Source organism: Ciconia boyciana, chromosome 8 (assembly GCF_034638445.1).
Source record: "Ciconia boyciana chromosome 8, ASM3463844v1, whole genome shotgun sequence".
In the NCBI taxonomy this organism is placed as follows: domain Eukaryota; kingdom Metazoa; phylum Chordata; class Aves; order Ciconiiformes; family Ciconiidae; genus Ciconia; species Ciconia boyciana.
Window position 1 is genome coordinate 30,323,197 of NC_132941.1, and position 24,959 is coordinate 30,348,155.

The 24,959-nt window shown below is 46.7% G+C and overlaps 1 protein-coding gene across 8 annotated transcripts in view; it reads right to left on the reverse strand.

Annotated features, from left to right (window-relative positions):
• Positions 1-18,640, reverse strand: part of TET1 (tet methylcytosine dioxygenase 1) — an 83,076-nt gene extending 64,436 nt beyond the window's left edge. For 3 of the 8 annotated variants that reach the window (XR_012044000.1, XM_072871526.1, XM_072871528.1), the window contains exons 1-3: positions 18,359-18,635; positions 7,523-9,577; positions 124-174 (exon numbers count right to left, since the gene is read on the reverse strand). Coding sequence is in view for 7 of the 8 variants with exons in the window: in XM_072871526.1 (XP_072727627.1) it covers positions 124-174; positions 7,523-9,454 (1,983 nt within the window). In the remaining variant the exon portion in view is untranslated. Of the gene's footprint in view, positions 1-123; positions 175-7,522; positions 9,578-17,355; positions 17,525-18,358 lie in introns of those variants that run through there. The other 5 variants (XM_072871524.1, XM_072871521.1, XM_072871525.1 and 2 more) reach the window with 5 other exon arrangements.
• Positions 18,641-24,959: the final 6,319 nt, after the last annotated feature.

The window sequence follows — 24,959 nt, forward strand, 5'->3', positions numbered from 1 at the left end:
AATCTCCTGAATAGCTGGAAAGCGCCGCTTCCCAGAAATTAACCCTTTGGCTTCCTGATCTGTATGACAAGAAAATGCTGCTTAAAATGGGAGGGGATAAACATTAAAGCGATCATCGGTTACCTTTAAAACTCTTTGCTTCCTCCTCTGAGGCCTTTTGTTTTCAGTTAGAACCTAAAAAAACATCAAATTGCAGAATAAGTTGTGGTCACAAAGGCAGACACCTCCGATTTTATGATCAAACTGCAATATTTCTTAAATACCCAGAATGCTTTACATGCGGCACTTTAGAGGGCTGACGGAGGCTCTACGCGGCCCCTCCACCGCCACCCCGACACACGGCGACGCCGGAGACGGCCGAGGGGAGAGGCCCCGCCGCCCCCCTGGAGCCGGCCTCGCTGGTGCCCCGCATTCCTCACAGCGGCGCCCACGAGGCGGCCATCTTGCTTCCTGCCGCAGCGGCGCCCTCCTCCAGGCGGCGTCGCGGGCGCGAGCCTCGTGCGGCTCCGCGGCGCGCGCCGCGCCCCGTCCCCGCCCACCCCGCGCGCGCGCCCGCGCGGCGGGCACGCCGCCGGCGCGAGGAGCCGCGGGCCGGCCCCAGCCAATGGGGCGGCGGCGGCCCGCAGCGCCCCCCCCCGGCCCCCTCCCGCGCTCGCGCCGGCCCTGCCCAAACAAAGGGTCTCCTGTGCGGCCGCCGCAGCGGCCGCCCGCAAGAGGCGGCACGGACCGCCCGCGCGTGCGGATGCGGAGCCGGCCCCGCGCGCGCGCGCAGGGGCGCGCACACAGGCGCGCGCACGGCCCGGGGGGCGGGCCACCCACCCGGGCAGCGGTCCCGGGGTCTTTCGGCTCTGCGAGGGCTGCTGCATGCGGGGTCAGGCGAGGACACAGCCCCTGTGCACCCGCACGCATGCCTCCATGCACATGCAGAGACGCACGCGTGCGCGCGCCTGTACACACGCATGTGCACAGGCAGGCGGGCACGGGGCAGCGAAGCCTTGGACAGGGCCAGGCACCCTCCGTGCAAGCAACAGGGTCCCCCCAGGCCCCGCGGGGGCACAGGTGGGGATGCATCGTGGGACAGAGGCAGCGGCAGCGGTCATGGAACGTGCGTGGGGCCGAGCGCCCAGGGGGCTCCGCTGGGAATGCTCTCCCTCACACCCCGGCTCGTCCTGGAAAGAGTGGAAATCGCCGTTCAACTGGAGGAAGCTGCACCTTTCTTGTGGTGCGCAGCCGAGGGCCTGCCTTCACCGGCTGCCCCGAGCTGAGGGAACCGCTGCGCAGCACCAGCCCCCTCCAACAACTCTGCCTGGGACCGGGAGCCCCGCACCCCCCGGACCCGAAAGCCAGCAGGGTCGCACGGACCCTGCCCGCACACCATAGCCTGCTGCATGCAACCCACACGGCCCCGCTGCAAGATAAGGCTCCATCTTCATCTATTCCTACAGCACCTAACAAAGTCTCTGCTGCAAACAGATTGCGATGTGAACAGGCCACGATATAAACATGAAATACAATTATTTTCCCACATCTCCACCTGCTTAAAACGTTCATCCAGACGGAAGAAGGATGGAGGGGTCACACCTCTACCACAAGTTTTCACGTAAAGCCCACACAGACACTTGCTACCCGGGGACAACAAACAAGTAACAACATATGTAACACACCACTAGTCACAGAAGCACTTACTGGAACAATTTGCAGTTGACATCTAAACCAGAAAGCTGGCCGTGGATTTATGCACTACACATGAAAAAACTATAAAAACATCTTTCAGCAGCTACAGACTGCAATTTAAAACTGTTTTCTTTATCTACTGCTAAATTACAAGTGTAATTCCTGTCCAGTTATTAGTGCAAATCAGTTAAGTAGTGCAAATGCTCATGCTCAGACATGGACACACAACTCATTCTGCAGCATATCAGTCAAGCAAGAGAAAGCTGTTGTGCATTTTTGTTGTCTGATGCTACCTTTTATTTAAGCTCCTCATCTGTTGCACCAGATTACTGTATTAAATAGGATTTAGGATCAGGCAAAATAAAAGTATGGATTTGTAATGTTTTCTTAAAACACCACAAGCCTGCAAGGGTCTTTAAGCGTAATAAAAACAAGAGAGGTACGTACACTTGGTGATCTGATTCTTCTTTGCAGTTTTGGCTACTTAAGATGCTTTACAGTCCAGAAAAAAAAAAAAAATTAAAATTATTTTGTTTGCTTAGAAACCTAAGACCCAGTATTCTGATTTAGTCCCCAGTTTGTTGCGTGCACTGGACAGCACTTAGGCAGTAGTTTCAGGTTTCCTGTTAGTTAGGCAGTTTCCCCTCCTGTTGGGATAGGTCCTCATACACAAGGAAGGAAAGAAACCTCTTCAAATAAAAATTTCACTGTAAAAGCTGTAAGAACTGGCACAGAAAATAAGGAGCAGTGAAGATGCAACTTTTCAAACGCATCCTCTGAAAATAACTAGACTCCAAACTAACCCATTTCCCTGTAATCTAGGCTGCATTACACTCCACACCCAAGATCAGAGAGAATGGCAAAGAAGTGTGAGTTGTAATTATTTTACACACCCATGGAGCATGCATGTGTAAAGTAAGAGTAAACTGCGCTACTCCAGCTCCCTGCCCTGCATCCACAGAGTAGGCTGTACACAGCTTTGCTCATCCTTGCCACACGTTACCAAACTCCTCTAGCCCATGTGCTATCTCCTTACAAAACTCTCAAGTATCGTATTCAAGAGGAGTGTTTTTATGCGCACTCATTTTAAAATGTAACTGGCTTAAATATTTCTGGAGTCTATTGTAAAATAAATACCATAAAGTCTAAATTTCTTGATTATAACTAGGTCTGGCTAGAAAACAAGAATGCCATTTTGCTTTTATTTTTTTTAGATTTCAACATTTGGTTGTGTTCCAAAAACAGAGCAAACCTTTCAAAAATTGAAGAGGAGACAGATGGGATGTGGGAGACCAAAGTTCAAGCCCCTGGTCTGCATCAGGCAAAATGCCCTAACCACCAAGCTGCTCTAATAATTCTCTCCCCCTTTTTAAGTTTTAAGCAGAAATTTCACTTGGAACCTTGAGAAACTTTCCCCAAAAAATAGTTGTATCGAGACAGATAGTAGCTGTGAAAGCTTTCTGTTAAATCAGCATTTTCCATTCAAGGAATGGCTTACTGGAAAGTTCCCAACCAACTCTAATTGCAGCATCCTTTTTAAATATGTCTGGGTTTTCGGCAGCATGTTAAAAACCCACAAGCAAGCAGGCCCTTATTGTTATTTAATATTTCATGTTACTCAGATTACAGCTATTAAATAAGAAGTCTCAAGACACCTTGGTCAACCCAGTGAACTTACACTCAGTGACCTGATTTTTTTCAGTTTGTTGACTCCAGGTCCTACTGCACCATTAGTGGTCCCTTACCTAACATGAACTAAAGCTCTCCCTGCCAGATGCTTTTAGCCCAAGAGGGCTCCCTGACCAGGTAGGACCCTAGAAAGTCGTCACCTTGGCAAGCCTTGCAGAAAGCAGCCTTTGGAGATGAGGGCTCCCCGCAGCTGCTGGTTTCGCAGCAGCTCTACAGCAGCCCTGTATGTTTATGGCCTTTTGGGCAAGAGGAACTCCAGTGGCATGTTATGAAACCCTGCAAGTTCACCTCGGTAACTGGAGCCACTCAGCTTGGCACCCTGGGCCAGGGCTGGGGCGATGGCTACGCCCAGGAGAGCAGTGGCCAGCTGGGAGCCAGATGAGATCTGAGTCCGCCCAACCAGCCAGAGCCCAGCACACCACCAAGTACAGCTACCGTGCACCACAGTCAGCTCAACGGATGACTGTAACTGCCCAGAAGGCAGCGTTTGCATCCTGAGTGTGTACTGCTACATCTGCAACACCCTCCTGTGCAAAATGGGAATCCTTTTTCCAAGGCGAAAATAAAATAAATGATGGACCACCTTCCCTATCTACATGCTGGTTTTGAAGCCTATGAAATCCTTGCCCCACACTGCCCTGCATCCAGACAGCCTCAACACGTGTGACGATGCAATGGCAGCAAAGCAGACCGCTTCTTGAAATGAAATATGCTTTTTGGTAGAAAACAGCTGTGACATAACCTTCAGTAACTGCTATACTATTTCAGAAAACAGCAGTCTTGGAAAGACAAGACAAAAATGTGGAAGCATCACACTCTCATGTACGTAAACTTGTCAAACCCTCTTTTCACTGTGAAGCGTTCCCACATTATTCATTCTGAGAGGGACAGTAACCCAATATAAAGCCTTTTTCCTCTCCTTTTCAAGGCTTGCTTACATTTTTTATTTACTGGGCTGCTCTTTCAAAAAATTTAGTAAGCAAAAAAATTTTTCCCCTATATATTTTAGAATTTTTTCTTTACCAGCTCCTAACCAAGCAGCCATGGCGTGAATCCCTCAGGAAGAGGGGCATTACATATAACAATATTGCTACGCACAGAGGCTGTGAACTAGAGCCCGCAATGCTTTATCCAGACTTTCATGATGTCACGTCCCTGCAAAACCCATTACATTCAGCAAGGTGAAGTATTACTGAAGGTTTATGTGGATGTTATTTTTAAGTGATATTTTTCAAGTCCAATATAGTTTTCAAATCTTTATCTGGATTATGTGTGAATTAATGAAAATAACAGTAACGTAACTAATACCAGCTCCAAACATGCAACCGATACTCTCTGAGGGTTGAATGCTTGTGCACACATGGGCAAGTCTGTTGGAATACGCACTTCAGTCTACATTCACGGCTTCTACCAGCCGGGCCTTACTCCCTATAACTGTAAATCCACATAAGTTCTTAAGGAAAACCAGCACTTTTTGTTTTTTAAACAGGACGCATGGACTGCCAACGAGCTGCTGCTGGCTATCCTACAGCCATTTAATGTACAGAGTTCTGATTCAGAGTCACTTCAGAGTACAGAGTCACTTCACTGTGACTTTTGCATTGTTTAGTTAGAATGAGAAGAGATAATTCCCTTTAAGGCAAAACACCAATGTTTAAACTATGCTCAAGCAGAGCATGTCTATCCCCTGCACCCTCCTCCCAGTGAATCACCTCCAAAAAATGCTTACATTCCACCAACATGAGAGAGAGATGCATGACTCTTCCGAACAAGGAATGCACTGAAGCCAACCTCATTTCTCTTAATTATTATGTTCACTTTCTATACCATGGACAGAGACCTACAGTTTTGGTTTTTCCCCAGCTGCCCTCTATTTGAAACACATTACTGTCATAGAAGTCCCAGCTGTTGCAGTCCCAGTCCCACCAGTTTGGGAAAACACAATGGGATTCCCCTCTGGAGCGCTACAATCTTATCTAAAGGATAGCTGCTGAACAGAGTGATATTGTGCTTCCCATCCCCCAACACCTCCCCCTGTATCTCAACATCTTAAAAAGAGCTCTCATAACATATCTACATTTTAGAAATACTCTCCTCTTTCATTTTCTTAGAGCATGGTTTCTAGAGATACAAATGAGGCAAGGGTTGCTTTTATGAATATCTGAAAAAGCACCAGATTTCATTCAACTACAACTTTGTAAGAAAATACCTGACATGTTCTTAAATGTCAGGAATACTTCATTTCCTCCATGTAGTACTCTGAAACTTCAGAGGAAATTTAACGAGAAATGAAGGAGGCCTCTGGTGCAGCTCTAAATGCATTGTACAAAATGCGACCAGTTTAATAAAATAAAAGCACACCAAAAAAAAAGTGCCAAAGAAAAGAATAAAACCAAGGAATCTCTCATAAAGAAAGCAAAAGGAGTGCCCAAAGAGGACAAAGGTGAAGGGGCAAAGCTAATCTGCAAGGAGAAGGTCAGCCTGAGCAACAAGAAAAGAAGTATGTTTAGCCTGGAAAACAAAGGTTGACAGAAAAGCTGGAGTGCTTCCTTTCACCCACCCTGCCAAAACCCTTTTTAAAACATGGCTTTTAGATCACTTCCTACCTCAACTCCACCAATTCTCTCCCATGAGCTTCTTCAATCCCACTGACTGAATACAAAAAAGGACATAATGTCACTACTCTTTTGCTGTAAAAAGTCAGGATCAGTCTCTGTCACCTTTATTGTTTTAATATATATCTTAAGTCACATGATAGCTGTTCCTCCCCTCACTTTTTTTTTTTTTAAAAGAACATTTAGGAGTACTTAAGACACAAAGATGTTTTTGAATGAACTCTGAGACACGCTGTTTCAACCTATTTCCCTAAACATTACAACTTAAAATATACTTTCCCCACAAAGGGGAATATATCATATCCTCTCACTGCTACAGGACTTTTTTTGCTTGCCTACCTTAAAAACAGAACAGACTTCTCTGCAAACCCTGGTAAGCACAGGACAGAGAGTGGTGAAAACAGGAGGTCTCCTGAGATCTCCGCAGCTGACAGGAATTTCAACCTGCTGTAAGAACACGCCAGTTTAATGAAACTGCTATCGAGAAAGGTTTTGCAGGTGCATTCTCCCCAGTGTGAACTGCTCCACGTGGAGTACAAGCTGGTGCAGAGACTTGAACCTCAGTTTCCCACATCCCAAGGCAAATGTCCCAGTGACTTAACTACCAAGACAGCATCTCCCCCTCCGTGGCTCAGGTACCATTGGATCATACGAAGCAGAACGCTTCCAGCAGGACATGGAGGTGTGAAGGCTAACTCTGCAGCTCAGAGGTCAGGGAATTCAGTTGGGATGTGGGAAATCTATGTTCAACTCCCTACTTACCTGATTTAAAGCCTGATCTTGAACTGATCTCTCTCAGAAGGTCAGTGCTGTTATCACAGGGGCATACAGATTGTCTTTTCCCCTCCTCTTTGTTCCAAAAGTAATGACCTGGGTTATAAAAGGCTGATGGATCAGAAAAATGAGTAAGAAACACAGAAAAAGAAAGTATGTACGGGGGATGTGGTAAAAGACAAAGGGAGACAGGCAGGAGAAATGAAATGAGAGAAACAGAAGAATAGACAATTAGAAAGGCAGAGAGATGTGAAAGGGGAAATGCAGCTACAATTTGATCCTGAAGTTTTTAACTTTATTTCCACCACATCTGTCATCACAAGCAAACTATTTTATCTGAATTAAAGAGCAAACAGCCTGCCTTCCTTTGCTTTTTAACCTTAAGTATTTTGAAATACAGACCCTCTCCCTAATAATTTACATTCTCCTAAGACTACCCTCATTCCCCCCCCCCCATTTTGCACTTAAATCTTTCTCATCTTTTCATGCCCTCAATTAATTCATTGTTTTGGCCAGTATGCCAATATCTGGAACACAGAGTTAAAGCCATACTTACCTCTGATTTTATGCATTTACACAGCAGAAACAAGAATAACTCCAGCTCACTTTAATCTACACCTCTATAGATGACAAGAGAAAGTTACTATTAGCTCCAACAGTAACCCTAAGCTCTCTAAAGCTGTACAATGACCAGCATTTCCCTTTGCAGAATTTTAAGATGTACCTTAAGCCTCAAAAGAGTGACTTAATTTGCAACTTATTTGGCTTACCTCAAAAGGTAGCATGATTGGCGGCGGTGGCTTTTTCAGTTCTTCACATTTTCTCTTTTTACATATCCGGTGACTAGTTTTGCGTTTCCTGCAACAGCTGCATTCTTCACAATTGGTTTTCCGCAGACAGGGCTCACAGACTCCACAACGCCTTCGTTTCTTTTTCTCTAGCATAGGGAGCAGAGATGAATATGGAACAGGGTAATCACCAGCTGGATTTTTAAGAGAGGATGGCCCTGAGGCCTCAACTGCTTCAGTGCTGTCGCTCACGTTGTCCTGAACCAAATTCAAGCTTACTCCGACTCTTCCCAGCTGTGATGAATAATCATTATGCTGCAGCCTTGAGTCAGCTGGCAAATCTGCATTTATGGCTTTTTCTGAGACAAGAGCAGAGATTTCCGTGCTTGAAGGCAACTCCGAAACAAAACCTTCAGAGAATTGTCCAGAGCTTTCACCAGAGATTTTATCGATTGTGCTTTTTTCTAAATCTGGAGATAAAGTGGGGACATAACCTGAATTCAAAAGTAATGTCTGTGCATCAATACATTTAACAAGCTGTTCAATGTCCTCCACTTCAATATTGTTTAAAGAGGTATCGGAAACTGGTTCACATACTGTAAATATGTTTTTTGAGTCATATTCTGAATTCTCTCTTGTACAGCTCAAATCCAAATTTGAGTCAAGTTCTTTGTGAACGGGTACAAAATCCAGAACCAGTTTCACATGGGATTCTGCAAGTGAGCTTGCATCTTCAAAATGTAAAAGTGAATTTGATTCAGTGGCAGCTACAGAGCTGGAATTTGAACCAACGTCTTTATTCTCAGACTCTAAATCCCAGCCTGCCTTCAAGCAGGACTCTGCAAGTGAGCTTTCATCTTCTAATAAATGTTCTTGTGAGTTAAACTCAGAGGTAACTATAGGTGCAGAATTCGAATCTTGTTCTTCACTAGGTAGCACCAGGTCCGACTCTGCTTTGATGTGTGATTTGGCAAGTGGAACCGACTCTTCTAACAGTACTGTTGAGCTGAGGTCTGAGGTATCGACAGAACTGGAGTCAGGTTCTTTACTGTTAGGCACCAGATCGAAGGGAGTCTCTGCACACACCTTCGAGTTTGCTTCAGAGGTGATTATGGAGTCAGAAGGAGAAGACAGAAGCACAAGCACAGCATCTTCAACAAATGCTTCAGCCGAACTACCCGTATCGAGAACACTGGGTGTCTGCTCACAGGGCAGGTGTTCATGCTTGTATTTCACCTCTGACACTTCTGTATCGTCATCAGTTACCTGACTGCTTGGAATGGAGTCATTTGTTTCAGGTATTTCTAGCTCTTTGTCTTGACTGGCACACGTGGTAGCAGGCTCTTCGCCTACACTACATGGAACATCTTCTACAGGCAGAGGAGCTAACTCATTTTGTGCTAGATCTTGTTTCAAAACTCTTTCACCTGCTTCAACGTTTTTTCCTTCTACTACTGCCAGGGCTTCTTGTTCATGTTTTTCCTTTGTTTCTAGCCTTTTCTGTGCTGCAGCTTTCCTGGGTTTTGCAATTGTTGGAGTTTGGGACAATCTACGGGAGAATGATCGGTTACGGAGAGACATTGTAAAGCCATTGATGTTGAAAGAATCCTGGTTATGAAAAAGGATATTGTCAGCTTTCTCCAAACTCACCCAAGATGCTCCAGACAAGGCTCTGGTTACACTGCTCCTGAGAAGTCTACCTGAAGAGCTCATGATTGGTTTCTTTTCTTGCTGTTTTTTCTTAACATCTTTTTCTTGCGCTGGCTTTTTGCCTTTTCCAGAACTAACAGCTTTTGTGGAAGTCTTTGTGGTTTTCTTTCTCACTTGGCTAGATTTCTTTTTGCCCTGGTTAGTTTTCCTTTTGCCTAACTCTTCCTTTTTGACTAATCTGGAAGGCCTCGCATGGTGAGCCATGTCTGCGGAATAGTAGAAACGTTAAGAGGAAAGATGGAAAAAAATCATGAGCTCTTGAGAGAACTTTTCAATAGAAAACTGCATACTCCCATTGCTGCTCTCTGTGGTGATACAGCATTAACTCTGGAACAGAAAAATATATAAAATAGCATTAATATCATTCTAATTAATGAAGGGTGCACATATATTAAACTGACCATTTTTTAATATTTAAAAATACACAGGTAGAATTAGAAATACTGGTATTGGATGTTATGTTCAATTAACACAAAAGCTTTGAAAATATTAGTATATTGCAAAATGGAAAGCATGCCTAAATGCCTATAACACAAATGAAGAAGCAAACGGAGCTCAAATGACCAGGCAACATCACATATCTACTGTTTCACGTCAGTTCTAAGAAGTTTGAATTTTTTCAACCTTATTAATAGTTCATTAACCACCTCTTCCCTTGAGTATGAAAAGGTAAAGTTTACGTCCATAGCTTTATGTTCAACAGGATATCTACCACTGTAAGGACATTCCGGAAAAAAGAACAAAGCTGAGTTTATTGCGTGTATGTGCACTCATACACCATCACCCGAGCATCTATCATTCTTTTACCATCCATTGGCTGCCCACCATGTGCAATTCCAGATAAAATGGGAGAAACAACCAGCTCCCTGAAGATGTCTAACTTGTGGTGTTACTCACAGAGGAACTGGACCAGGAAAGAATTGCCTTTCCCAGCATTATGTCCCAGGATAACAAACCAGCGCGCTTGTATTACATTGCAAGCCTTGATTCTGCCCTGTCTAGCTATATCAAATGTATTATGCAGGCAGTTGTCTCTGCTTCATCATTATGACTACTAACATATTTGCCTTCAACAAAATGCCACACATTTGTTCTAAGCTTTTGTCCTCAAACACAACTGCGATGCAGAAATCCCCCAACTACCCAAATACAGCTCAGTCATCTCAGAAGATACAACAGATTCTTCATGCTCCAAATCAATTTCCTTCAAGGTGGATTGGGGTTTTTTAAATGTAAAGCAATTCTCGTAAGTACATAGTTTTTAAGCACATGGTGCTTTTAAGTACCTGTGGAAGGCTTTTAAAGCTTTATTTAGCTGTTTGAATAGATCAGATGGGTAGACAAGGACAGCCTAAAAATGGGAGCAGGCAGAGCCAGAGCAAGAGGCTCTGTAGTCTCAGGCAGGAAGGTGCCTTCCCTTCATCATTGCTCCTTTGAATTCCTTAAGCCCCAATCAAGTCACCTACAGGCCACCTACACCTCACTGATGGGAAGAGGGAAAGAAAAGGAAGACCAAGAAGCATGGGGATGATGTCTAAAATCCTGACCACTAAGGGAAGTAAAAAAAAATAAAAAGGGGGGGGGGGAGGGGGGCAATCCTGGGTTCTGAAGAAGTAGAAAAGGGAAGAAGGATGCTACCAGGCTCCTGACACCACCACTCCTTCCTATGACCTCAACCCCACCTTGAAGCCAGCAGGGTGATCTTACAGAGGCTGCACTTACCCACAGCCTGGTCTGAGCTCTGCTGAAGGTGGGGAGAGCTACACTAGCGCAGCCCAGTATACTTAACACCCCAGAAATGTTTAATGGTACTACACTGGCCAGGTTTGGCTGGCGTAGGGCAAACGAAAAGGCATGGGCATGTGAAGAGCAGGCTCCACAAGCAGAACAGATCCCCAGACCACAAAAACATATCTACAGCACAAGGGGTGCAGAAAGCTTACAACCATCCGCACCAAACAACACTGCACTGCACAGAGATAAATTCATTAGCCCGCCGAGGGGATGGTCTGGCACAGCCAACACGCACAGCCTCTGTGCAGGAACACCAGCTCCTGCTGCTCCCCAAACCAGGACACTGGCAGCAAGCTTGTTTCTGACTGTCTCAGCCCCACGCAGGCTGCCCAGTGGCCACAGTACCTACCAAGGCTAACAGTAACTCCTCAAACTCCTTTCAAATAGCTTATTTAAAGCATTTTGAAGCCTAGCTCTTTTTTGTTCAGCAGTAGTAAGCCAACTGTTCCTGTGTACTACAACATAAAAACCAAGTATCTTACCTAAACATGCTGTCATTATTCTGTATCATATCTTCATATTACATATCAGATTAACATTATTACTGAGACAGGAGTTTTTCCACACACTCAAATACCATTTTAGAGCCAGCATTGCTGTACAAGACAAGGCTAAACACACTTGTAAGGTCAGATTGGAAAATAATGCCCAGCAAACACACAATAAACAAGCTAACAGCATCCCTGCTCCATCACAGCAAAACATCCAACCTGGAGAGGCTAAATAGACACATGTAGTTGTTTTTCACTGTGGGTAATGCTTCAAAGGCCACAGAAGAGACCTGAACAGCTCCCACAGAAGCACTCTATAAAAGTTGGGTCAGACACTGAAATGGCAAAATAAATACAAAGCTGAAATGAAGGTAATCTGAGTGCTTTCCTCCCCCTGCCCTTCTCTGGAGACCTGTGGGGGAAGGGGGACATGGCCATTACTACTCACTCCATTAACTGAGTGTCGAAGAGGGCACCAGCATCACGTCAACAGGTCCATGAAATAGTTGTTGGCAGCCTACAAAAAGCTTACCCAGTTTCTTGTGGTTTTGACAGAGGCTGGGCTTCTCATTCCAAAGGATAGCCTGGAGGGCTGGCAAAACCAGTTGGAAGCAAGCAGCAGGCAGCGTATCTGTAGCCATTAGCGGCCAGCGCTACATAACAGTGGCAGGAGAGGAAATGCAAGCTACTTGCAGAGACTATAGCCAGGAGAGTAAGGAAGCAAGCAAGCAAACAAGAAGGGCCAGGCAACATGGGAATGTGTGAATTAGGAGGGGAACTGAAGAGATAAACTTTTTTCTCTTTATCAGCCCTGAAACAGAAGCAGAATGATGAGAGAAAACTGAAGATCTGGAGTGGAAACAAGAGACTGGATTTTTGAAGATACTGAATGTGTATAATGCTTTGCTCATATTACTTCTCTACATAAGCAGTTGCCACTGCTGTTGTGGAAGTCTGGGAAGCATAATCATCAAAATCATCAATCAGAAGCTTCATTTATAACAATTTTGAAAAATTTTTTTAAATCGTCATTATAATTACATGATAATATGTCTTCACCTACATTTGGAAATTGCAATATGGTTGCTTCAGGACTGAAGAAGCAAGACCATCCTGGGGTTTTTTCCTTTTAATACAGAAAACCATACCTGTCTGGCAAGAATGTAGAAAAGTATCAAAGCCAAAGTGTTGTTTCTTTCCAGGGCCAAAATTAGAAGCTATGAACATCAAGTGGCTGAAGACTTCCCTTTTTCTTGGTAAAAAAAGAATGCTGATATTAATAGGAAATCGACTGGCATTTAAATACTGCATTAAAGAAGATGGCAAAGGCTGCTAGTATTTGTCTTGCTCAGAGATGACAATACAGGGGCACAAGAACAGCAACATCCATTTTGTTTCAATTTTGTCACTGGAGTGAATTTACGTTTTTCAGAAGAGATCTGGGGAATAGACCCCTAAAGGAAAATTCTAATTTTTTTTTTTTTTTCATACTTTACTTCAGTTATATTTGTCTGGGATTCTAAGCACCTAACCCCCAAGGTGACTGTAAGCTCTTGGGAGAAATGCCAGTCAGCAAGAGATCTTTGCTTCCCTTAAAGAAAGCCCATAGTCTTCATGAATACTAGTCCACCACAACAACCTTAACTTCTAGATAAAAATTGTCTAACATTTTTTTTAAATAAAGTGTCTAATAAAACTAAATTACATTGTTATATCTTTGTTTACTCTTCCACATTTAGGACCAAAATATTAGGTAGCTACAAGCTCAGTATTCAAGTTTTGTTTTTTGTAACACTAGGAAATATTTTAGCCTCCCATTTCCATTTAAAGCACTGGTAATGACTCTGTTGATGCCTGCAGCAGTTGCAAATTGCTTCATGTCACTTCTTAAGGACAACAAATGGCTGTATCACATTGGTAACATTTCATAGCAAGAAATTAATTACATTTCCAAAATATTTATGTGGACTTAGCAGGATTATCAAACATAAACCTTATGGGGCAATATAATAACTTGGCAGTTTTCCACCATCCACCATCACAAACTTACTTCAATGCTCTCTTCCAAAAGCCAAATCAGGTGGGACCTACCATACCGTCCCTAAGAGCAGAGGACAGGCGTTTCTATGAAGCAAAACAGGGTAATAGGTATAGGAGGGTTTGCAGGGAACTGCCCTAGATAATAACAGCACATCCCGAAGCTGTTTGTTACTTGAGCTGACTTATCTCTTCTAATTCATGTGCAAAGCTAAAAGTTGGTTTTAAGGCCAGTTGTTTAAGTTTTGCTCATTCACAGTAATAAATCTGGAGCAATCCCACTGACTGCTATAATCTTCAACAAATACTGCTAAAAAGCTAATCAAGGGCTAAATCTTTTAGTCCCATCTCGGTCAAAATTCCAAACAATTATAATGAGAATTTTGCCTACAAAGTAATTGGGGAATTTAACCCCATATGGCTGGAATGCCTCCAGAGAAAAAACAAAAAAACAAAACCAAAAAGAAAACAACACCCCACACCCCCTGCTTTTCTTATTTACTTTCCCTTTACACAAAAGGATAAAAAAATAAAGCAAGTTTTCCTTTTAGAGGTAGCATCCATCAAGATTCTGTTCCCTAACTTGATTCTTGTTGGAAGATGGGGGGGGGGGGGAAGAGATTAAAAGATGTGTCTTCATAAAATGGTGGCAGCTTTTTAATGGCATCATGAAAGCCAGCAAGTGACCTCTGAACAAGCACAGCTGCATGGGGGGAAAAAAATGACACATCTAGGGCTAGTTGAGCCTGGTTTCACTACAGTCAGAGGCACTAATTAAATACATTTTGTTTCAGTGTTTAGGTATCTTTTTAAAAGTCACTTGAGATTGGCCCGGCAGGGAAACAAGACCTGGAAGCCTTCATAAAAGCCACTTAATAATACACAGGTCCCAAGCAATAATGGCCACAATTTGACTCAGAAGTTGTCACACAAACTCAGATCTACAACTTTGAATTGAAAAAGCATCTCATCTTCCAGCAGCAAATGCTCTAGAGGAAGACGCAAGAGACACCAGAGCAGACAGACATTTGAAAATCTGACCCTCATGTTAGGTGCAAAAGCTTTTTTCAGTCTTTTCAGGATTATGTCATATCATCTGCATATTCTTCCCAGCTGCATCAATGTCAACCTGCTTTTCAATCTTGCCTAATTCCCTGAGTCTACTGAGTGCTCTCTACAACACTTTGTATATGAAAAGAAGGGAAATGGGTTAGGGGGAGGGAATTAGCTTTAATTTTCCCTTTCCCCCTTTCTTTAATCCTTGAGTACCCATTTGGTTTTGGTTAAGAAATAAAAATGAAACTTCTCATCTGCCTTCTCCGTACCATAAGTTATTTCATACAGTCTCGTAAAGAGGCCTCTCTCCCTTCCTAGGGCAGGTGGTGGGATTTCCCTGAGCTCCCTCCACAGAAGCACCCCCAAGGGCCCCCTCACTCACCACCCCGCAGCCCTCCAGACCTCTCCTCCTGCAGTCCTGTTTCAAGTGGTGCTTCTATAATCTCACACGCCATTCAACAGTACTGTTTTCCATTTTACTATGTATAAGTTTTCTCCTTTACTTTCAAGGATTATGCCACTCAGGGCATATTTTATCCACCTATATTAAACCTTGACTAAGTCAACACTTTCCAGTAGCATAACTGCAAATGTAGGACAGGCACAGCAGGATGCCACCTCAGTTTCTCACAGACAAAGGCGCACACTCAAACCATAATCCTTTTCCCACTGACATCAATAACACCAGATGATGTCGAGCCAACCAAGCCCAAGGCCTTCATCCTAAATTTTTGTCCTCACTGGACCCGGAAGGCCACCTCTGTGCTTGGAGGGTAAATCTGGAAAAGGCAAGACTGTCACCACGTCCTACTTCCCTCCGCTGTGTGGGGAGCTGAAGACAGCTGTGAAATACACACTCACAATGAATTCAGCAAGAGATGTCGATGTTTAGCATTTTGCAATGTCACGACTTCAGCATGCACCTTGGAGCCTGCACAGTGAGTGAAACAGATAAAAAAAAACACAAAAAAAAGCCCTCCTGGTTTAAGGAAAGCTCTATTAGAATGATTTTAAAAGTGTGGCAAGGAACCACACGTGCTTAAACCACAAAACCAGATTAAGCCTCAGACAAACAACTGGCACCAAAAATCCATTGTGAAGACTCACAGTGCATGTGCAAGTATCCTCCCTCCTGCCCAGGCAGGAGCACGGGCTTGCTTTAACCTCTGTTCAGTGCAGCCAAACACTGACCTTAACAGGGGGAATGCTCAAAAGTAAAAAGATACCAAGTAGTTTCTAAGGGTTCACCAAATGAAAGCCCTTTCCACCAGAACACTCCAGGTACTTTTGAATAAAAAAAAAGCAAGCAAACCAAACAAAACGCCTCAGCTAATCATATGCCCCTCTAATTCTGCATTTATGTTGTTTTAAATACTGAATTTCTTTTTTATAATATTTGACTCCATTCTTCAAGGAGTTTGCCTTTTCTTAACAAAAAAAAAGAAAAAATCCACTAACTGAATCACCTTATCTCAAACTCAATTAAAAGAAGGGGGAGGTGGAGGGAAGAACCTTCAGGCAAAGATTAAGCCTGGAAAATTTCAGCCTGAAAGGTGTTTTGAAATGTAAGTAACTGAAAACAGAAAGCAGGATGGAAATGCTTAGGCCAGCTTTAACAACCACGGGTAGCACGCCAGCCACAATAAAACGCTATCAGTCAGGATTTTGAATTATTACACAGTGAAGACTTGGGTCTTACAGGAACCATAAAGATCAGAAAGTTCCTTGGTACGTCTCACCTTGAATCTATCCCCAAATACCTGCTTTGTGCAACCCAGCCCTCCCTCGTCTCCTCCAAGCACAATCGACCCCTCCTGTCCAGATGGACTGAGCCTCATCCTGAAAGCAACCACCACCGGCCCTTGTGCTGCCAGAGAGACTGCTTCTGAAAAGCATAAACCAGCCCTCTCTTTCTTTACAAACAGGGTTGACCAGGCTACCTGCTCAATTTTGCCCAGACCAAGAATAAATGCTACATTTCCTGGATTCGATCTCTACTCCTAATTTGTGTTGACTGACATTAATGAAAACAAGGTGATTACTGCACAGAATAGCCTTCTGCCTCTCCACAAGAGTACCTTAAAAATAGTACTAAGCACAGCTGGGAAGAGCTACTATTTGGAAGATTATTTTTTTTAAATTATTATTATTTTCACAAGTTTCTCCATTGGCTTTAAATTTTAAAGAGACACCTTTGCTCTAGAAGCCTGCTGGGTCACATTTAAACATCTAACACTGCAAGCGCATTTTTGCCCAGTTTTGCCATTACTGCATTAACACTTCTAGAAAGAGAGCTCTTTGGCCACATCCACGCTGGTGCATCTGCCCTGGCCAGCTTGTTTACAGGGGCCCACTCTCACCACCCCACACGCGGGTGTGCGCTGACATTGGCGTGCTGGTGCCCTGCTCTAGATGCCTTACTTGCACGCTCCCCTCTCCTCCTTAAAGAAGTAGCATCTACCCACGCTGGGCTGCAGCTACTTAGGCCTGAGATGCAAGCGATGTGGACTACGTCGCTCTTTAAATATCTTTGGGGTGCAGGATAGGCTGGCTGGGTGTAGGACAGGCTAGGCACACGATTGGCGCGACTCTTTTGACTACCGCTGTGCCTGGTCCCTTTGCAAATCCAGCATGCTCCACCGCTCGCTCCTCGGGCATTAGCAGCCATACCTTTGCAAGGTTAACTGGTCCTGCCTCCCAGCAGGCCGCCCGGTCCTTTTTCCTTACCCAGCCCATTCGGCGAAACGCATCCTTCTCCCCACCACGGGCCCAGCAGGGACCATCCCCGCCAGCGCCAAACGACAGTTGCGACAAGGCCACCACCTCTCCTCCTCCAGCTCCAAGAGCAGCTGGATGGGCACTCGGCGCCCAGGAGCACCTCGGGGGCTGCAGCCCCGCCGGGCTCCGGTTCCTTTACTGCAGGCAGGCGGACCCCGGGGGGGAAGGGAAGGGGCAGGCAGGGCCCGCCTAGGGGGGAGGCAGCGGCTCCTCGTGGCCCGGCCCCGCCGCTGGCCGTGCCCCCCCCCCAGCCCCAGGAGCCCTCCCCGGGGCTGCAGACAATGGGGCCGGCCCCAGCGCCAGCGCTGGGGACCCGCGGCGCCCATCCGGACGCGCCCGGCTGCTCCGGCGGGGAACCACCCCCGGGGATGCTCCCCCCGGCCCCGCACGCCAGCGGCACCTCCAGAGGGTGATGCTGCTGCACGGCCCTCGCTCGCCTGTTTTTCTGGGGGGGCGGCTGCGGGGGTTTCCGGCTGGCCGGGGGCCCCGGCGGCCAGGCAGGGTCCCTTTAATTGTTCCCTGCCCTCTGCCGAGGCTGCAGGCAGTTTCTCTCGCCTGGCGGGTTTTTCCAGGCAGGCTCTGGCTGCTGCAGCGCAAACACGCTCCAGCACAGCCAGGGAGACCGGACTTTTTCGCTCTTTCGGCCAACAAACTGCGTTTTGCATTTGAATAACCCCCAGCCTGCCCGCCTGCCTTCCTCCCCGCCTCGAAACGGCCCGACCCGCGGGGCTCCGAGCGGGGCTCCGAGCGCGGCCGCGGGGGTGCCCCTGCCTCCCCCTCCCCACTCCCCCCAGCTCAACTTTGCAACGAGCCAAGCGGCTAAGCGGGAGGGGAAGGGGGGAGAATTGGGGGGGGATAAAAAAAGGAAAAGGAGCGGGGGCCCGAAAGCAGAGGTATCCGTCGCCCCCCCCCCCCGCCCGCAGCAGCCCCGGGACCCGTCCCACACACGTACCAGGGCTGCGGCACGGCCAGCCCGCAGCTCACAGGAAGGGGCGATGCTGGCATGGCTTGGCGGTCCGCGCTCGGAGGGGGGCGAGGCGCGGTTCACGGCCCGGGCCCCCGCGGGCGGGCGGCTCCCATGGCGCGACGAGCCCAGGCGCGGGAGAGGGAGCCCCGGGCCGCGAAACGTGCTCTCGGCGGCGGCGGCGCGCGTCGCCCCTGGCCGGACCCTCCGGGAGGGAGCGGGGAGGGGGCGGCTCGGCGGGGCGCTCGCCGCACCGAGCCCTCCCGGCAGGCGGCAAAACGCGCCCTGGATCCCCGCGGCTGGAGCGGGATTCGCCGCCCCCCGCCCCACGCCCCCGCGCTGCGGGGCGACCCGGCGGCGGCGGGGCTGGTCCGGCACGGCCCCGGGGAGAGCGAGGGCGAAGAGCCGCGAGGGTGGCGGCGGTCCCTCCCCGGCTGCCCCCCGAGAGCCGCAGCCGGCGTGCCGGGCTGGTAACGCCGGGGATTATTTAACAACAACAACAAAAAAATAAAAAGTGACGATAATAAGAGAAAAGGCAAATTATTCCGTTACTTGCGGAGGCTGCGGTTTGACGCCGCGTGCCTCCCGACCAGCAACGGAGGTGACACCCTCTGAAATCATCCCTTTTTTTAGGCTGGAAGAGGGAAAGTCTGGTCAGCGGTGACGGGCAAGGGGTCCGCCAGCAGGCCAAGCCCCCTTCCCCTTACACGTGCCACCCAGGAGCACCCCCAAACGCCGGCGTCCACCCGGGCCCGGCTGTCCCACGAGTGGAGCGAACACGCCCAGACGCGTGGGGAGATGCTGGTTGAGAGGAAGAGCTGCTGAGCTGCCCTCTCCCTCCGGCGAGGAGGAAAAAAAAATAATGAGTCTTGCTGTCCCCATCCCCCACCTCATCCATTAAGAGCCGCTGATGATATTTGCTGCTCCTTCCCAGAGGGAAGCGGGCGAGCAAAATGTTATAATAAGAGGAAGAGTCCGTCCAGCCTTCTTACACGAATCATTATCACTACAGCCTTTTGTCAGCGTGGAAAGCAGGCCACCAAGTCTAATGTCTCTTCAGACTGGAAAACAGATGTTGGAAACGGGATCTATGAAACAACATACCCGAGCAGTACTTTTTTAAAAAAAGCTTCATTATTATTAAGTCTCTAGCTGTTGTAGTACAAAGCACTTCAAATCTGAACCAACCCATTCAAATGCGAGCCTGCAGAGAGGCTTTTCTACTGCATACAAGAAAGCAGTACCATCCACATCCATTCCTATAAAGATGCTTTAAATGCCAGTGTTTTGCTAACTGTTTTGACGCATGGGAAAGGAGAAGCAGTGGCACAGATCAGCACACTTACTGTTACTGCTGTCACAGTTCAGTGCCAGTGGGTAGGTACCCCATCACCCATTTGCACCTCCATCCTCTTCTCTCCTCCCCTTTATTTCCTTGCAGTGAAAAAGGAATACAGTCTGGGAATCTTAGCCCAGCTCACAGATGTTTCAGATGCAACAAGGTGAAACCAACAACACATACACCTGAATTTTGAACATTTGCCTGATCAGCTCTCAGTGGCAGCTAATTTTAGCAATGCACAAGTCCTCTTTGTTGGGTGTAACCACACCATCTCCTCCTCAATCTGACAGTTTGCTGAAAAGACTGCTTTTCTAGAGGGCTGGACATCAAGACTTCCGTCATTCCAAAGACCTGCCCTGCTAAAAGAAGAGGTAACACAAGCTATTTTTATAAGATAAAGTAACAGATTATTTGAGAAGAACTATTGCTCCCCAAGTGCTGCACACAGCAAAAGTAAGTAGAAGGAACGGGAACTTGATGATAAAGCCCCACATAAGCTGAGTATGTTTCTTGGGAAGATGGTAATAAATTGGAAGTTGTAGGCTTGAACAAAATGCAGAGTGAGAAATTAGTAACTTGGAGGAAAGCAACAAGCAAGGAAGGCTAAGGCTTGGTTAGAATAAGCAGATTAATAGGAGCACCCAAACACCAACATGTACAATCACAGCTCCATTAAAAACATGCCAAAGGCTAGGAAACAAACAAGAATTAACAACTGTTCATTTTCACAGCCACAGATATTATGCTCATGCTCATATATGCTCATTTCAACACTAATAAATATCCTAGGAAGCGAGTAGCACCAGGTGCCAATCTTTCCTGGCAACACTAAGATTACTCAGCTTGTCTTGGTAGGCTGAGTATAAACGTTTGGAGAAAGATCTCACAGTAATGACTGGCTAGGCAACAAAATGGTGGATGAAATCCTTTCACTAAAATGCAAAGTGAGGCACATGGAGGGAAACATGGAAGTCATGGCCTCTGAATTAGCTACTACCATTCAAAATAGAGATCCTGGTACTGTGACAGATACTTCTGTGAAACTATTCTGTGTGCTAAAGTGGAGTGTTAGGAATCATTACAAAAGAAGGGGAGAACAGAACAGGAAGCATCACTACACCATCATTATTTAGTCCAATCTATTGTCTGCTTACATCTTGAATATAACATGCAGTTCTGGTCTGCTTAAAAGGTGCAAAGTGGAACTCAAAAAGGCACAGAGAAATGTAGCAAGGGTGGCCAAAAGCACAAGGAGCTGCTAAATATACTGAGATTTTCATCCTGGAAAGAAGGCAGTCTGGGTGAAATGCCAACCAATATATTATAGAAACAAGAGCAGCATAGAAAGTGTTATCAGAGAGTGAACACTCACTGTTTCTCAGAAGTAGAGGATATCAAGTCAATTTATCAAAGAGACACATCAGAACAGAAGACAGCTACTTCTTCATGCAACATGTTGTCAAACCATGGAACTCACTGCTACAGCACACTGCAGATGCTAAAAACTTTACAGATTATTTTTTTTTTATAACAAAATTAATAGAAGAAAGTTTAATCAAAAGCTACTTAACACAAAACTACTATTTTAGCTATACATTACTTGAAGGTGGAAGAGCATGCTGAGGAAATAGCCCTGTACGCTATTCAAGCCTTCCTCCCTGTGTACATGCTACTGGCTACTGTCAGGGGTAAAGTTTTAAGCTGGTGGACCTTTGGTCTGACAGTGCTACCATCCCTGTGTTTTTATCCAGAATGACATGCAAATTGGTACATACCTGCAGAATGAATAAAACCGGGCAACATAGTACCAAGAAATACAGTGCATAGACCCATAAGTAGTTCTGCATTGCAGGCAGCTCTGGCAAAATTTGAGTCTGTGGTGAGTATCAGGGAGCTGTGAGGGGTAGTTGCTCCCCTGAGAGACAGGGAGCCCCACACAACAGCCAGCAGGACGAGGACCTCACTAGCCAGCACCCAGCCCCACTGTACACACACAAGGCAAACAGGACAGGCCTAGGGGGGGTTTCCACATTCAGCCAGGAGTCCAGATAATAAATCAGCTTCCAGAAGATGAGACAGGCCTGAGGTTGAACTAGGAAGTCAATCTGCAGGTCAGAAGCAGGTCTGATAACCCAGTGGGTAAGCAAAGTCAGACACAAAACAAGTAGGTACTGAGCAGAGTCCATAACAACAAAACAGGGCCAAAACCAGGCTCTAACTCAACAAAGCCTATAGCCAGGGCTGAGCTTAAATAGAGCTCCTGGGCCCATGGGCAGAGGATGTGGCTGGAGGCCCCAGGTGTAGCTGGTCAGGTCTATTTTAGGCCTCATTAAGTACCCTCAGAGCCCTGACCCTGGAAGCAGAACTATTCAAGTATGTTGGCCTTAAATCAGTCCTGTAGTCATCTAGATCAGACCTCTACAACAAGCATGGTATCGGTCTAGGCTAGGGAAGGTTAGATGTGTTACTGACACTGAACCGACGTTAAGCCCTCCAGAAACCAAAAGCTCTAGGAATTATGCTGCAAAGACACCTATGCTGCTTTGTAAGGGAAATATTGGATCTAACTAGGCCTATCATGGCTCCCCTGCCTCCCTTGTAGTGGAAACATAATGCTGAGACGTGAGCTAGCTCCCTGTGTGATTACAAAGCATGGATTAAAGCATCTAGCTTGCAAAGCCTCCCTCACATTTATTAGCTCAGACTCCGGTGTGACAAAGTGACCAGCCTGCTCCCATACCAGATGTGACCTAGGAAGCTATATGCTGCTGTATTGGGTTTGCGTGGCAACGTTTTGGTAGCCAGGGGGGCTACAGCGGTGGCTTCTGTGAGAAGCTGCTAGAAGCTTCCCCTATGCCCGAGAGAGCTAATGCCAGCCAGCTCCAACACAGAACCACCGCTGCCCAAGGCTGAGCCCATCAGCGATGGTAGTAGTGCCTCTGAGATAACATATTTAAGAAGGGGGAAAAAACTGCGCAACAGCAACTTCATCTGGAGAGAGGAGTGAGAATATGTGAGACGAACAACTCCGCAGACACCAAGGTCAGTGAAGAAGGAGGGGGAGGAGGTGCTCCAGGACCCGGAGCAGAGATTCCCCTGCAGCCTGTGGTAAAGACCATGGTGAGGCAGGTTGTACCTCTGCAGCCTGTGGAGGTCCATGGTGGACCAGATATCCACCTGCAGCCTGTGGAGGACCCCACACTGGAGCAGGTGGATGCCCAAAGGAGGCTGTCACCTCATGGGAAGGCCATGCTGGAGCAGGCACCTGGCAGGACCTGTGGACCTGTGGAAAGAGGAGCCCACACTGGAACAGGTTTGCTGGCAGGACTTGTGACCCCATGGGGGACCCACGCTGGAGCAGTCTGTTCCTGAAGGGCTGCACCCCATGGAAGGGACCCACGCTGGAGCAGTTCATGAAGAACTGCAGCCAGTGGAAAGGACTCATGTTGGACAAGTTCGTGGAAAACTGTCTCCCATGTGAGGGACCCCACGCTGAAGCAGGGGAAGAGTGTGAGGAGTCCTCCCCTGAGGAGGAAGGAGTGGCAGAGACAATGTGTGATGGACTGACTGCAACCACTATTCCCTGTCCCCCTGTGCCACTCTGGGGGGAAGAGGTAGGGAATTTGGGAGTGAAGTTAAGCCTGGGAAGAAGGGAGAGGTGGGGGGAAGGTGTTTTTTAAGATTTGGTTTTATTTCTCATTACCCTACTCTGATTTGATTGGTAATAAATTAAACCAATTTCCCCAAGTCAAGTCTGTTTTGCTCGTCATGGTAATTGGTGAGTGATCTCTCCCTGTCCTTAACTCAACCCATGAGCCTTTTGTTATATTTTCTCTCCCCTGTCCAGCTGAGGAGGGGAGTGAAAGAGCGGCTTGGTGGGCACCTGGCATCCAGCCAGGATTAACCCACCACAGCTGCACTGATGTGGTGCTGTGCCTGCAAACCCAGCTGAACACAAGCCAACCACTGGTAATGCCTTTATATTTGTAATGATCAGATAAATCACCCACAGCATTGTTAGTTGGCAGTATCTGAAAGAGAAAAGTCTCGAACAACATGAGTTTAATGCAGAAACTCTTGAATGCTAATTGTGGTTTTGACAATGACTTCCTCATTTAGTCTTTCTTGGCCCTGGTTCTGTAGATAGTATCTACCTGCCTGATTGGCACTGAAAATAAGTTAACACTTGTAAGCATGCTGAACACAGATAGTTTAAGCGTTAATAGCATTTTATGTGAAGTAAGGCCAGAAGGGACTATGATTTCATCTTCTGATGCCCATCATATAGGCCCATTGCATTTATTCTAAATATTTCCTGTCAGATGTTCCTGTCCTGTGGTGGAGACCAGTTTGCCCCCAGTTTATATTTTTATTGGAAATCTTGGCCCTTACTTCACTGCATGATTGTGCATGAGCAAAATAAAGCATGAGTGCAGAATGATTGTGTTGTGCCTGGTCGGTAAACACTACATCTGGGAAGACACGGCTAATTTTGCATGCACAGACCTGGCATTTTTGCATACTTCAAGTCTACTGCACTCTTGCAGTACACCATGTGATACCACAGGGCATGAAGTGCACACCTCTTCCTTGCACCTGAAAGAAAGGAAGAGGCCTGTTTAGTTAGAGAAATTTGTCACCACTGTATTTGCAGACTCAATGACTTCGGAGAGTCAAATATTTCTGTTCCTTAAAGACCTCACTGACATGCTATGGGTGACAACTGTCAGGGTCCTGAGGGTGCCAACGTGTGTTAATGGCCCTGACCAGCCTCACCTTGGGGCCTCCATCCACACACCTGGTCCGTGGGCTGGGAGCTCCATTTAAGCTCAGGCCTGGCCAGGCAATTACTCCTTAGCTGAGCTGTGTTATAGGTGTGCTTGTTCTGAGTCCTGGCTCTGGCCTTGTTTCTTGTCTGGACCTGGCTGTTAGATGAACGTCAGACTTGTCTCCAGTCTTGATTTAGGCCCTACCTCCTACTATTCCTGACTTGCCTCTCTGGATGGACCCTGGACCTGCTTTGTGCCTTTGCTATGGCTGTTGATGGAGCCTGTTCCCAGCACCCAGCTCTGCCTGTCCTGCTGCAGGACTGCACCCTGTTGGTGATGATCCTACCCATGCTGTGGTCACCCTTGGCTCCTAGGTCAAATCACCTCAGGAAGCAACACTGTCCCCTCTGCTTGCTGACAGATAAAGAGAGCTCAAGATGCCACACTGGCAAGGAATTGAGATTTGCTCAGGTATTTC